Source organism: Danio aesculapii, chromosome 16, assembly GCF_903798145.1.
Source record: "Danio aesculapii chromosome 16, fDanAes4.1, whole genome shotgun sequence".
NCBI classification, from domain to species: domain Eukaryota; kingdom Metazoa; phylum Chordata; class Actinopteri; order Cypriniformes; family Danionidae; genus Danio; species Danio aesculapii.
Window position 1 is genome coordinate 18,801,135 of NC_079450.1, and position 15,119 is coordinate 18,816,253.

Sequence of the window (15,119 nt, forward strand, 5' to 3'; positions counted from 1 at the left end):
CTGATTGGCTGTAATCTCCGAAATAAGGAGGAGTGGTTACTGGAACAAGAAAATGGCGTCCTTCCTTACAAACGACAACATTTTATACTATCTAGCCAACTGCTGGTTGAATAAAGACATTATTTTATTATTTAATACATTGATGGTGTTTTGAAGAGGACCTGTCAAAACCATCACAAACTGGTCTTTTCTGAAATCAATTTATGATTTTAAAAAATTGCTCACTAAAAATATCTATTATATAAAATTATTGGCTTAAATATTAATATTTTTAGCCCTGGCATGCACAATGCACTGCCAAATTGCATTGGAACTCAAAACGTGTCATTTTTCAGAAAACGATTCTTTTAAAAAACATTGTGGAACCTAGTGATGTATACAACATCCGGTTTCATTATGGCTCTGAAACGGCTCTGAACGCGGGTTCATCCGCCAATGTGGACAGAACAACACACTACTGAGTTCACCGCACTTTTTAGAACAACCGAGAATACAGCACGAATCCAGGCACGACCGCTGATCCGATTCACAAACAAACGACTCTTATGACTCGGTTCTTTCAGCGAATCAAAACCATTCAAAAGATGTATTCAGTCCACACACACACACGCACACACACACACATACACACATATATATATATATATATATATATATATATATATATATATATATATATATATATATATATATATATATATATATATATATTGTCGAACAAATGACTCGTTTAAACCGCATGTTTTAGTTAATCGTACATAAATATAATTAATAATTTATCACAATGACATCGAATGCAAAGCTGCTTTCTTTAATTCAAAATATCCACAGCTCAATAGACGTTTTACCATTTTCATAAGTAGAATAGGCCCTAAATAGCCTTCTAAACTTAGGCTACAATCTGACAACTAATCATTTCTCAATTGTGCCGAGATAAACGTTTCATAATAAAAGTTTCATAACCAGCCGAAGCGCAGAGCAGGTAAGCTTCTGTTTAAGTTGCTTAAGTCAAGCCCTATATATAGCATTGTGCACAGAGAGGACACAACGTGAGAGGGTTTTCTTCACGTTGTTTACTTCTACATGCGAAATGAGGGATCCGGGCACATCATCTGATGGAGTGAACTATGGCGCTGTCCTCGCGCTGCTGGCGATCAGTGAGTTACATTTTTTTAACTATATATATTCAGGTGCTTTATTACAATCTTTAGTTAATATAAAAAGTGTTCTCTCTTAAAACTTAAGCTGCTTCACAAGTTAAGGGCCTAAAATGTAAGTTAATTATTAATTAGTTAATCATTAATCTTTAATCCTTAAGTTTTATGGCATTAAATGCATGCAACAATTGATGAATATTTCATTATTTTATATTTAATTCAGTGTTAATATAATGTGAATATAAATAATATTATATGAATATTATTATAAATTAATACTTTATTATAAAAAATTGTAGTCAATCTTTTTTTTGTAAGTTTGTTAGATGGTAAAAATTTTTTTAATGCAAGTATAGTTAGTGCTGTAAAACTAAGTTTTTACACAGAGAGGAAAAAAATTGGGTGAACTTTCAATTTAAAAGTAGGGAACTCATTATATTTTATTCATTTGGTTTGTTAAAGTCTTAAATTTGCCTTCATAAGGCCCGCTGAAACTATACAGAAACTAAATAAGAATTTAATATGAATCTATTCATTCTTCATTTGATATTATCTATTTATTTCTATTATTCAGGTTATTATTATTTCTAAAGGACAAATGACACTAAAGATTTTGCATTGCTATGAAAAATGTAATAAAAATGTTATTGTAGTTTTTACCATTATTTCACAAGTATATGTTTTATGTTATAATATGTTATAACATATTATATATATACATATTATTTTGTATTATTATGCACCTTGGTCAGCATAAGCGATCAACCCCTAAACAAATAACAGCCATCCAAAATACTTATTATATTACACATTAAACACGAAAATATCAACATGTTTTCAAGAATCAGAGTGACCATTTTGAATCCTTGTTTATGTAGCTTTGGTTTTATCTTCCATACAGGCTTTATGCTGCTGCGGAAATGGATAGCTGGTGGGGTCTGCAAAAGTCATGCTCGTCTGGATGGAAAGACAGTTGTGATCACTGGTGCCAACACTGGGATTGGAAGGGAAACAGCAAAAGACATGGCTTATAGAGGTATGAGACTGTAAGATCTATATCAGGGGTGTACAAATTGAGTTTACTTCCAACTTGCCTCAACACACCTGCAAAGGTGTTTCTAGAAAGCCTAGTAAGATCTTGATTTGCTAGCCCAGGTGTGTCTGATTGGAGTTGGAACTAAACTTTGCAGGACACTTGTCCTCCAAGACTGAGTTTGGGCACCCCTGATCTATACTCTCAGAGATAAAGTACAAAAGCTGTCACTGGGATGCTACCTTTTTAAAAGGTACACTTTGGGACATAACAGGTCCACATTTGTACATTCAAGGTACTAATTAATACCTAAAAAGTGCATTGAAGTGCCTTTAAGGTATCATTTTGGACCTTTTAAGTCCCTGTGAATTCAAAATTTACATTGTTTATTTTGCTAGCTCACATTGTTATTCTTAAAGTGAATAATTAATCTGTGCAAATTAATCTACTGAAAATGTTTCTTTTGGGAATCTACAACAAAAGTCTGACCACCTGCTTCAGCATTTGAAATGGCAATCCTTCTGTTGACATCATGATGCCATAGCAACCGCATATCAATAACCTTAACCACGCCCATCTTACTGTTAGTTTGGTATGAGAGAATGATGTGCAAAAGAAAGCCCTGCCGCCAACTCAATATTCCTTTTGAGTGGGTATATCAACAAGTCCAACAAGTCCAACAAGTCCTGAGCTTCCCGTTCAAACTGACTTTGTGTGCATTTAGGGGCTCGAGTGGTGATGGCCTGTCGGGACCTGACTCGAGCTGAAAACGCTGCTGAATATATTCGTCACTCCACTGGAAATGGTAATGTAGTCATCAGACACTTAAATCTGGCTTCTCTTTATTCCGTCCGTGAATTTGCCAAAGAGTTCATAGCCACAGAAGAACGACTGGACATACTCATAAACAATGCAGGTAAGACTTCATCATAGACTGATTTATAAAAGCAAGAGAAACAGAGAGAGAGATTAAGTCTTTTTTTTCCTGACAGGTGTCATGATGTGTCCAAAGTGTGTCACTGAAGATAGATTTGAAACACAGTTGGCGGTCAATCACTTGGGACATTTTCTTTTGACCAATCTACTGCTAGGAATGCTGAAGAGATCCTCACCCAGCCGTGTGGTTAACGTGTCCAGTATTGCACATGTTGGTGGTAATTTTCTTTTCATTAAAGGTCCCGTAATGTGCTCTGAAATGTGCATTTTTTTATTTGATGTTTGACGTAATCTCAACTGAAAAACGAAGAGAGGGTGGGACAGATTGTAGCTCCTCCCCTTTAAAAACAGCCAATAGCGTTTTGTTTAATCACAGCTCTGCCAGTGAGAGTGGTTGAGCTCAAGCACATCAAAAGAAAAGCAAATGAAAAGCGTCTTGAAGGGGGTGGGGCATGTCAGATACTAGGGAGCATTTGATTGGTCAAGATTTGATGAGAAACTGAAGTATAAGGTGACGTGAAATAAAACGTTGATGCATTTAGTCCAGGAGTGTCTAAACTCCGTCCTGGAGGGCCGCTGTCCAGCATATTTTAGTTGCAACTCCAATTTAACACACCTGAATCAGCTAATCAAGCTCTTTCTAGGTGTACTAGAAACTTCCAGGCAGGTGTGTTAAAGAAAGCTGGAGCTAAACTCTGCAGGACACTGGCCCTCCAGCACCGAGTTTGGACACCCCTGATTTAGTGAAAAACTACAAGCTTTACATATTTATGTCTGTTTTATATCTTCAAAATGCTAATTTTGTCATTGTTTTGTACCACACAGGCTTATAGATATTTAGTGAAGACTAAAATACTGATACTGATACTTTCAGACTAGACTATATTTATTACTTTGGGGTCAAGCTGCATTTATTTGAATAAAAAAAACGAATATTATCATGTATTATTAAAATATAAAATAGCAGTAATTAAAGTGGATAAAGCAGTAATTAAAATGGATAAATTTCAAGTGTAATTTATTCCTGTAATGTTGCATTTTAAACATCAACATATGGAGCGGCAGCGCTCCGGGTGTCTCAAGTTCCAATCCCGGCTTGACGACATTTTCCGATCCTACCCTCCTCTCTCTTTTCAATTAATTTCCTGTCAAGCTACTGTCATGTCAAATATATGCCAAAATTCCAAAAATAAATCTAAAAAACACCAATACTTCACATTAACCTTCAAATCATTCTTATATCCCGATTTGCTACTCATTTTCTGATAGTTATCGATGTTGAACACCATGATACATTTCTTTCAGGATTCTATGATAAACAGAAAGTTAATTGTAATGCATTCTTACTGAATAACATTAGTTATTTCTATACAAAATAAAATCACCAAAAGAAATAAGGTTTATGACGCATGGAAATGAATGTCTCATTGTCATGAAACACTTAACATTCCATCATCTAGTTGGTACTTTTGTTGAATGCAACATTCGATGTTGCCGTCAATTAGCTTACATCATTTAAGAGTTCTTAATGTGAGGGTGTGAATGCACCAGCAAAATGGTCAGCTAAATAATTAGTTCTCAAGAAACCAGGCCTTGTGGCTACTAGTTCCTATAACTATCTGCTGTAAAAAAATATCAATTTTTGTCACTGTTTTTCCCACAGGAAAGATTGAATTTGATGACCTGTTCTTTGACAAAAGGCCTTACAGTCCTTTTGTGAGCTATAAACAGAGTAAACTGGCCAATGTGCTTTTCTCCAGAGAACTTGCCCGAAGGATGAAAGGTAGGATATAATACAGCTCTTGGTATAGTATACAAGATTGCAGTGTAAATATGCAAATCAATTAACAAATTTTCTTTGTTTTTGCTTTACGAAGTAGATACTAGTGGAGCGCGGGGCACAAAGTATGTGGGATAAAATGTAACACAGCGTTTTAAGGTATTTGATCAGGGTTAACCATGGCATGCTTCCAAGGTTTTCACCACAGTGTTGGCCAATTCCTGCCAATTATTGAAAAAGTTTGGCGATATTTGGATGAGAAACACAGGAGAAACCATTTTTGCAGCATACAAGTGTTTTTATTATAGTCTTATATCTTATATTGCTGTTATTACCATCTTCTAGGCTAAAAAATGGAACTATTTTGAAAAATGTAAAAAACTCAGTGACTGCTAGCCAGTTTTAAAGACAAATACGACACAGCGGGGTTAGTTGTAACAAGGTGTTACAATTAAGCAGCACACTGTTGGACACCAATTAAACTAACAAAATAATTGTTGAATTTTGAGTGTTACATTGAGAACCTTTTATATATAATGTTTTTAATATGTTTTTTAATAGAATTTTTTTATTGCCAACAATTCAAATAAATGCATTGGATAATAATGGATAATAATGCAAATAAATACAAATGTGTTTCTTGAATAGATAAATAAATAAATCAACATACTGTGCTATGTAGAATAAAAAAATAAATTGTGCTAAGTACAGAGGAAATATAGCTACAGTAAACAGGAATGAAATTAACTGTGAAATCTGCATTTTTAAGCATGTGTTACAACTAACCCTCTGTCTTTTACAACTTGCCCCGCAGGTGGGGTAAATAGTAATATTTTTACTCCTGCCAGTTTTGACAATACTGCACAAAAACCATAGGTCCAACGATCATACGTTTAGTGCTCATTTATAGGAGAGGCTTGTGTGTTGTTGGTAAAAAAACATGGTTTGTCTAACCCCATTACTTTGTTCATTATTTAGCCAAAACCAAAAAGTGTTACTTTGTGCCCCGCTCTACCCTATTCTAGAATACAACGTTACCTTGTAACCCTATGACCATGTTTAATTCAAGAGTTCTTATTCAGATAAACCTCTTGTATTCAGCACTTTGCGTTCCTTGATTCCAAGCCCTCCCCCTAGTGCCGATACATACGATTTAAAAGTTTGTAGTTGCACTTTATTTTTGTGTCCTTGTTACAGTGTAATTACTCATTTAAGTACTGAGTGATGATTAATTACATGTACTTACTATATGATTAAGGTTATTTGCATGTATTATATATGATTAATTGTAACTACTATTGTGCATTACTGTGTACTAAGTACACCTTTAAGAGTTACCAAGTTTTTTTTTTTAACCATCAATGTCAAGTCTAGGTAAAAGTATTAGTATTATTTCAGCCATTCAAAAACAACTCCTATATATTTAAATGAGTGAATAGTGAGATGTCAAAAACAACTGCTTGACAAACTAAAAATGATGTTTCTTTTGTTGTTTGTGTTGTTTTAAATCTCACCGTATGCTTTCATAGGTACTGGAGTCTCTTCGTACTGCTTGCATCCAGGAGTGATTCGAACGGACCTGAGTCGCCATATTCTGTCTTGGTTTCCCATGCTGAAAACTATACTATCTCTGCCCTCCATGCTGCTGATGAAGACTCCCTGGCAGGGAGCACAGACCACGATCTACTGTGCTGTTACTGAGGGCTTAGAGAGCAAGTCTGGTTGCTACTTCAGGTAAAAGCAATACAAATTGGTTAATACATTGCTAAAAAACTATAGCTATGTATCCATCCAACTATTTTTATGTGCATTTTGGATTATTGCATAAAGATGTGCTTAATGGTAAGGCCGTGATGTGAATAATTTTGAAAATGCAAATAAAAATGTATTCAATGGGATTGGCAACATTGTAAAACATCTGAAATGTTGTTTTGGTCATTCTTAAGAAAGCCAACATGCTGTTATGCTACTTAAACTTGTTATTATCCCTTTTTCTGAGAAATAATAACCAACTCCTCTTCCTAGGGCTTTAATGCTATGACCACCAAACTTCGGCCAGACCTTTAGACTAGTCTGACCCAAGTTGCTATATCTTTTTGAACTGATCTGGCTTTTGGTTTTCTAGAAATTGACTCAGAAAACTTGAAAAATCTCTTTGACTTAACATTGAACCTAACTTTGACGAATCATAACTTTGAAAGAGAAATTCGTAGAAACATGTTGAATTTCCACAATCGAAAAGGCTGCCAAGCTGTGTAAATCTACATATTAAACTGGGGTGCAAGAGTGCCCTAAATTTGCCCATTGACTTACAATAGTGAAGAAACTTCCATTTTAAAACATAGGGACTTTAAATTCCATTAACATTGGACCAAAATCCCTCAACACCCCCTCCTCACCACCCACCACTTTGTTACCTTACCTTTCTCAAGCCAACATCAAAGTTTGTCAACAAACTTTAGGCTCTAGTTCTTTTTGATGACAGTTTATTGGGCTGTGACGATTTTGTTCTCTTTCACTCATTGGATGGAAAAGGTTTTATCAATATTCCAGTTTTTCACATGAGTATAATTTACATTTTTGGATGGAGGCATAGCTGCTGTATTGGAAAAAAGTGAAGCCAAAATATTTTGATCGCCCTCTAGTGGCTAAGTGCCATATGGCTCACAAACTCTTTATAAAAAAACGAAAGGAATGTGTGCCAAACAACACACAAAATTATTTAGTTACACATCAATTAAAGGTTTAATAAAAATGGAACTGTATTTTCAATACCATGGCTCCAGCTCATGCTCACTACTGTGTAGACTGTTATCCTTGGAAGACGTTAGCAGCCCTACCTATGCAATTTTAGCTTCAATCTTAAAAGCCAAATATGTCCAATATATCATGTCTACAGTCTATCTTTTACAGTTAATTTACGATTTCTGTATCTATTGTGCAGTGACTGCGCTGAAAAAGACCCTGCTCCAGAAGGAAAAGACGATTTGGTGGCAAGAAGGTTATGGGAGGAAAGCGTTCGGCTGGTCGGACTGAACAACAGGCACTGACACGTTGAACTGAGGCTGAGCTCTTCCTAATTTCAAGTGCTTCCTCTAGTGGTGACACCTGTGACTTAAAAATCTCTATCCGACAGAGGACACACACAGGAAGTCATGGCAGATGTTGTGTCACAGCAGTTTACGGGATTTGCTTCGGGAGATTCATATTTTACAGCACTGAGGGGATTTTTTATTCTTGAAAAAGAATAACGGAGCACAGTCATGTGCCTGTGTTTTAAAAGTACTTGGTCACATTCTTATCATCTGTACATAGTGTAAGATACATTAAAAGTGCGCAGTTTTGGCGAAAAAGCAAGATTCAAATGATGGCCTGTTTGTTTACCAATCAACATCGTGTTATGCTTATGAGAAAATCTATTCTCGGTATTCATTCATTCCAGCACATTCTAGCACATACTCAGTTAAAATACTTGGGTTACAAATATCCCAACATAAAACCCAACTTTAGGTTATTATAACATCTTCCCAACTATGGGTTATTTTTAACCCTATTGGGTTATTTTGATTAAATGTTATTTTTTTTCCATTCTGGTATTATTGCTACTATTACTAGTAGTACTATAAATTTTATAATTATTGCTGTGTAAATAAATAACATACCGTTTTCAAAAATACTGAAAATGCTTTATTTCCATTACATTTTAAGTTCCACACACTTAAACGTTTTTATCCATCTAGTATAGCCTAGATCGGCTGTGAAGTGTATCATCAATAAGTAAGAATGCTGGTGAAATGAATTTAAAAAAACACGACACGCAGCAGAGGTAATTTGATAAAAAAAATAACAATATTGCGTTAGAACTTAAAAGAACTTTGTAAAAAATAATAATAATAAATAAATCACGTACGCATAATAATATAGCTGTACTGTCTCTGTTAAATCAGTTGACTGTGGAAATTCAAAAGTTTTAACCCAACTGGTTGAGTTATTAAATAAATAACCCAATAAAGGTAAAAAAAAAATAACCCAACAAAGCACCAAGTATTTAACCCAACGGGTTGAGTTATTAATAAATAATCAAATAAATGTCAAAAATAACCCAACAAAGCACCAAATATTTTTTAACTCAACCACTGGGTTAATTAAATAATCCTGCAAAATTCATCTTCTTCGTCTTCAAAACAAAAGAAGTGTCCAGTGTGCTTTATAACTTATTTTTTACCATTTAACCACTAGATGGCGTAAACGTGTATTTTTTACTTCTGCATGCTATTTCTCCCCACCTTAATAACTCTATTGGTCTGCAGGTCAGCTGAAAACTCAAAGAAAATATGGAACGAACAAAACAGACACTGCATCCCAGGATCACCCTGTGATGTGGGTGTACTGTAGCTTACAACTGCAATTATGTAACAGGGACACTAAAATCAATATAAAATGATCCAACTTCTATTTTTACCTTCATTGACTTTTTCCCCACAATTATTAACAAAGCTACAAAGTCACAATCAAAGATATTGAAGTTACTTGATTATTTTGATGCTTTATAAATATGAATTTGATAAGAAGTAATAAAATTTCTCCATAAATATAGTCAGAATTATTGAGACTCTTGAAATATTAGCCCTCTGTATATTTTTTTCTCCAATTGCTAAACATAATAGTTTTAGTAGCTCATTTCTAATAACTGATTTCTTTTATCTTTGCCATGATGGCAGTACACAATATTGTATTTTTTAATATTGTATTTTTCAAGATACTAGTGTAACCCTGCCGGTCCTACACCACCCATACCGCACAGAGCTGGGATCAAACCGGTGACCTTCCTCATGGGAGTTGGTTGCTTTACCAAGGAGGCTAAAGACCATGGCCTCTAGCGTTTGTCGCTAGAGCACAGTTCAGAGGAGTGTGATTTACCTGCACAGCACTTCACTAGCTGGCATCTGCTACACTAGTATTCAGCTTAAAGCGAAATTTAAAGGCTTAACTAGGTTAACTAGGTGAGTTACACTAGGTGAGTTATTGTATAATGATGGTTTGTTCTGTAGACAATCAAATAAAAATATTGCTTAAGTGGGCTAATAATATTGACCTTAAATGGTTTAAAAAAACAGCTTTTATTCTACACGCTCAGAAAAAAAGGTACACTGTGGTACAAATAATGTTCCTTAAGGAGCAGTTTTGTACCTTTGTATAAGTTGTACCTTATATGGTACAGAAAAGACCTCTTATGATACTGTTCTGTACCTTTTATGGTACAATTAAAATGAAGGTACACAATTGTTCTCATAAATAAGGTACATAAGTGTTGGACAACTTCTTTATCACAATATCTATGAAAATAAATATTACTGAATGGCAAAGTGATTTTATAAATAATTTCCATATTAAAACATGAATCATTATTTAAAAGCATATGTTTAAAGAAACTCGTAAACAATAATTATTAAGTTCTATAATACAAAACAACAGGTAAAATATAAAACTCTTTGTAAACTGAACATTTAAGGCATTTATAATAAACATTTGGTGAGCATTTCCTGATAAATACATATTTATTATTGATATCTGCACCCGTTTGCTTTCCACTACGCACGGTAGCTGGCAAAAGTCCTTCATATGCAAAGTGTTCATGCAGACATTTTAGTATTGTAAACTAATTAAACATTTTGCATATCTCATTACAAAACTTGTGCATAATTCTATTTCTATTTTAAAATTAAGTTATTTTAATTAACTTTTATGTGATTACAAAGGTATTGTGTGAAAATTGGAGAAAAAAATGTTTTATATTGTACATGGGAGAATGTTTTTCTGTAACATTATTGTGAAAAGTGTTGTAAAATGTTTAGAAAAAATAGATCTTTTGATTTATGTTAAAGTATTTTTTATTCTTTATTGTAAATGGAAAAGGTGTATTTACACAAAAAGAAACTTTTTAAAAACACTGATTACAAATGTATTTGATGCTTTATATTTACTGAAAATAAATCGACGCATTTTGGATATAGCAAAATGCCTTTAAATAGTTCTTGAAGGAACACATTTGACACTGTTAATGTACAAAGTGTCTTGTCTGTAGTGTCTTGTCTGTAGTCGGTGCCTTCATGGATCAGATTTGAACCTTTGATGAAGGTACAATAATGTATCTGCAGGTTTTAAAAACCAAAGGTACATTTCTGTTTACCATGGTACAAATCATGACCTAAAAGGTACAAACTGCATAGGTACAAATTTGTTTCTTTGTCTTAAGGTACAATTCTGTCCCATAAAAAGGTAGTGCGCCAGTGACAAGGGTTTGTACCTTCTTTGGTACTACATTGTACCATTTTTTTCTGAGAGTGAAGCCGAAATAAAACAAATAAGACTTTCTCCAGAAGAAAAAAATATTATCAGACAAACTGTGAAAAATTTCTTGCTCTGTTAAACTTCATTTGGGAAATATAGAAAATAAATAAAAATCACAGGAGGGCAAATAATTTTGACTTTAACTGTATACACAGTATAAAAAACACACACATACAGAGAGTTCTTAATGCAGCAGTATTCACATCTATAAAAAAGATATCCATTGGAATGACAGTTTTCTTATTTGAATTGCATTACACACACACACACACACACACACACACACACACACACACACACACACACACACACACACACACACACGCACACACACACACACAATAGATGAGAATACCAATTTGGAAAAAATTGTCTAAAAAAGAATTCCTGATAACGTCCTTGCTAGCAAACAAATGTGCCTCCTCAATTGAGCCTCTGTCCCTGAGCAAGTTTCCTCGCGGGCATCATTTGTGTGAAATTGCCTTCCAAACAGCTGAGTCATTTTCTTGTATTCATTTCTTTGTGTGCACATCACTGATAATAATTGAGTGGTAATAACGTGCGTAGCGTGGCAGATAGTGCCACACAAATCCACTTTTGCACCTCGGCAGGACCAAGATGTGTTCATGTAAATACGATTAGTCAGAAAAAGTGATTAATCAAAGACCTCAATTGACAATACCCTCATGCCTTACATCAGAGTATACAAATCAAATCCAATTAAAAACCCATTACTAGGCCAATCAAACTCATGAGTCTCAGTGTATTTAGCTTGTAGTATTAGCACATTATTTATAATGGACATGAAGCATTATTCCATCATGTTTAGTACTATAATGCATGATTGTCAAGAGCTGAACTCAATCTATGAAAGCATTGGATGTGTGAGCAATGTGTCTCCAACAGCCTCATGTAAAAGGAAGCCGTGTTAAAGGGCACCTATGGTAAAAAATCTACTTTTCAAGCTGTTTGGACAGACATATGTGCATGTATAGTGTATAGACCGTCATATTGGGGTGAAATAAACACACCCAGTGCTTTTTTTTTCAATTTAACAACATAAAAAAACGGTGGACCAATTGGAGCGGTTTTCAGATCGACCACAACTTTACGTAGGAGTGCGGTCCCCCCACCCACCAATATTGATTGACAGACGCGTCATCATATCCTCAGTTTGTTGATTCACGTCCGCCATTTTCAGCGTGAGTCGAAGCGATATCATTAAAGGAACACCCTTGCTCTATTTTTAGATGCAAGGCTCATTGGGCTCAACACAAGATCAATATTCTCCACATTATCGCTCTAATCGGAATTATTGGTTGTATCTTTAGGTAGGTTTGCAAACATGTGTACTTCTCATTGAGTCGACCTTACACTTCAGCCGTTTGTATTTCTCACGATCACAGAAGCTCCCTGTGATCTTAACTAGGTGCTGCTGTACCTGACGCTGTGCCATGCATTTTAGAATTCTAAACATAGGTTACTATCAGGGTACACACAACGGCGCGATTCGGGACACTTCATGTTTCTGCCGCGCCACAGAGAGTGTCTGGTGTGCCGTGTCGCGGCTTCGAGCGATGCATCCCGTGCCTCAGTCAAAGTTAATTCAGTGTGCGTGGTTATTAGTCTCGGTGTACAAGCTCGGTACTTGAAACTAGCACACATGGCTCCGCCTCCTTGTTACGTTGGGCGGGAAGCCGAAACTAATCTACATGTGAAGCAACACACCCCTAAATCAGCAAGCTCTGGACACGCTCCCAACATGACACTTTTTAACACATTATAATAAAAAAATCTGAATTGTGTTTTAAACTGAATCTAAACTGGCACACTCAGAAGAACCATAATATTAATATTAAATCATAAAAAAGAGGTAAACTATGTGCCCTTTAAATGAAGAGCCGCTTTCTCTTTTAAATAAAAAATCATCTTATTAATCAGAAAAATGTAACCTTCCCAAAACTCATTTTTTTCGATATTTTCAGACACGCGAATTTATAAGAAATACATTTTCCCTTTTTCCACTTGCACCTCCCAAACAAGAAATCGATCAGGTTTTAGATACAAAACTTTGTAAAGGTGCAGTCTCTAAAATGTATAAAACTATTTTTTCATTTATTAGGCAGTTAGGTTCCTCATCCTTTTTTATATATAAAATTCATATATATGAAAATGTGAGCAATTTGTATTCTGCCGCCACATTGGAGCAGTTGATGTCTAATGATTCTATGTATCTGATCCTGTGGCTCTCTGACGAATTTATTTCAATAAAAACAGAGTTAAACTAAAAAAAAATAATAATACAAATAAAATAATATCAATAATAATAATAATAATTCCTTACATTTATATAGCGCTTTTCTAGACACTCAAAGCACTTTAACCATTGGGGGGATTTCCTCATCCAACATCAGTCTGCGACATCCACCTGGATGACATGACGGCAGCCATATTGTGCCAGAATCCCTCAAAGACAGAGGGATGAAGCCAATTATGATATGGGGATGGTTAGGAGGACAGAGGCAAGTGGCCAAATTTGTCCAGGATGCCAGGATTAAACCGCTACTGTTCTTCAAAGACATTCTGGAATTTTTAACGACCACAGAAAGTCGAGACCTTAGTTTAATGTCTCATCCGAAAGACAGCACTCACTGAGTTGTATAGAGTCCCCATCAATATACTGGGGAGTTAGGACCCACACAGACCACAGGTTGAGCACCCACTGCTGGCCTCACTAACACCACTTCTGGCAGCAACCTAGCTTTCCCATGTGATCTCCCATCCTGGTCCTGAGCGTGCGCAGCTCTGCTTAGCTTTAGTAAGCGACCATGTGAGAGCTGCAGAGAGCGAGCTGCCAGCAAATAAAACAGGGAATTATTAAAACGTTATATTACACGTTTTCTAAAATGTTATATTTAATATTTATATTTACTCATAATGTGATATAATTACATTTAATTATGTTAAATTCCTCTATAATTTAGAAAATACTGAAAAAAAAACACTTTTGTAAAATAAAGTATTATATATAATTAGGCAGATTATGAACAAATTCCTCTCTAAAAACCTTTAAAATGTGGATAAGAAAAGAAAACGGTGAAATCAGTGAGAGAAGTGCAGTAAAATACAAAGACTGGGAAATAAAAAGAGCTGCTGAAGTGAAAATTTATGGCTCATCAAGAAAACTCATTTAGAGAAAAAATATATAAAATATGTATTGTAACTGAAATCTACAGACACACATTGATAGAGGCAGACTAAAGGAACATGGGATGTTTTTCAATTCAGTTCAGTTCATCTTTATTTCTATAGCGCTTTTACAATGTAAACTGTGTCAAAGCAGCTTAACATAGAAGTTCTAGGAAATTGAAAGTGTCAGTCCAGTTTTTTTTATAGTTGAAGTTCAGTTCAGTGTGGTTTAAATTTCAGTGCTGAAAGTCCAAACACTGATAAGCAAATCTATTGATACGTAGCTCCACAAGTCCCAAACCAAGCAAGCCAGTAATGACAAATTCGAGGAACAAACATCACCAATTGACGAAATTGAAGGATAAAAAAACCTTGAGAATAACCAGGCTCTGTTGGGCATGATAATTTCTCCTCTGCTCAAGAAGGTCACTTGCTGGTGTACAGGCTGGCCCATGGAATCAGTGCGGAGACTCGTCTGTAACTGTGCTCTTTCAGGAATCTTACATTAGACAAAAAAAAAAAAAACTATCAAAGCCCAAAATCTGATATATTTATGTTATTTTAGAGTTGAATCTGCACGTTGCAACACAGGCTCATTGTGGATACTTACTCATGTCTACATTTCTGGAGACCATAAAATATGTACCTAGAGGTACATCTGGCTCCATTTTGT

At 35.1% G+C, this 15,119-nt stretch overlaps 1 protein-coding gene across 1 annotated transcript; it reads left to right on the forward strand.

Moving 5' to 3' along the window:
* Positions 1 to 946: 946 nt before the first annotated feature.
* Positions 947 to 8,463, forward strand: si:dkey-23o4.6 (retinol dehydrogenase 12). The gene is made up of 7 exons (XM_056475299.1): positions 947 to 1,157; positions 2,059 to 2,193; positions 2,915 to 3,106; positions 3,183 to 3,344; positions 4,790 to 4,909; positions 6,436 to 6,640; positions 7,851 to 8,463. Exons 1-7 carry the CDS (start codon positions 1,091 to 1,093, stop codon positions 7,954 to 7,956), a joined length of 987 nt encoding a protein of 328 aa, XP_056331274.1. The 5' UTR covers positions 947 to 1,090; the 3' UTR covers positions 7,957 to 8,463.
* The last annotated feature ends 6,656 nt before the right edge of the window (positions 8,464 to 15,119 follow it).

What these genes read in the sequence shown, in the direction of transcription:
- si:dkey-23o4.6 (XM_056475299.1), top strand. Translation starts at nt 1,091, where the DNA reads ATGAGGGATCCGGGCACATCATCTGATGGAGTGAACTATGGCGCTGTC. An exon ending in AAAAGACATGGCTTATAGAG is followed by an intron (nt 2,194 to 2,914) that starts GTATGAGACTGT and finishes GTGTGCATTTAG; the next exon opens with GGGCTCGAGTGGTGATGGCC. An exon ending in AAGTCTGGTTGCTACTTCAG is followed by an intron (nt 6,641 to 7,850) that starts GTAAAAGCAATA and finishes TCTATTGTGCAG; the next exon opens with TGACTGCGCTGAAAAAGACC.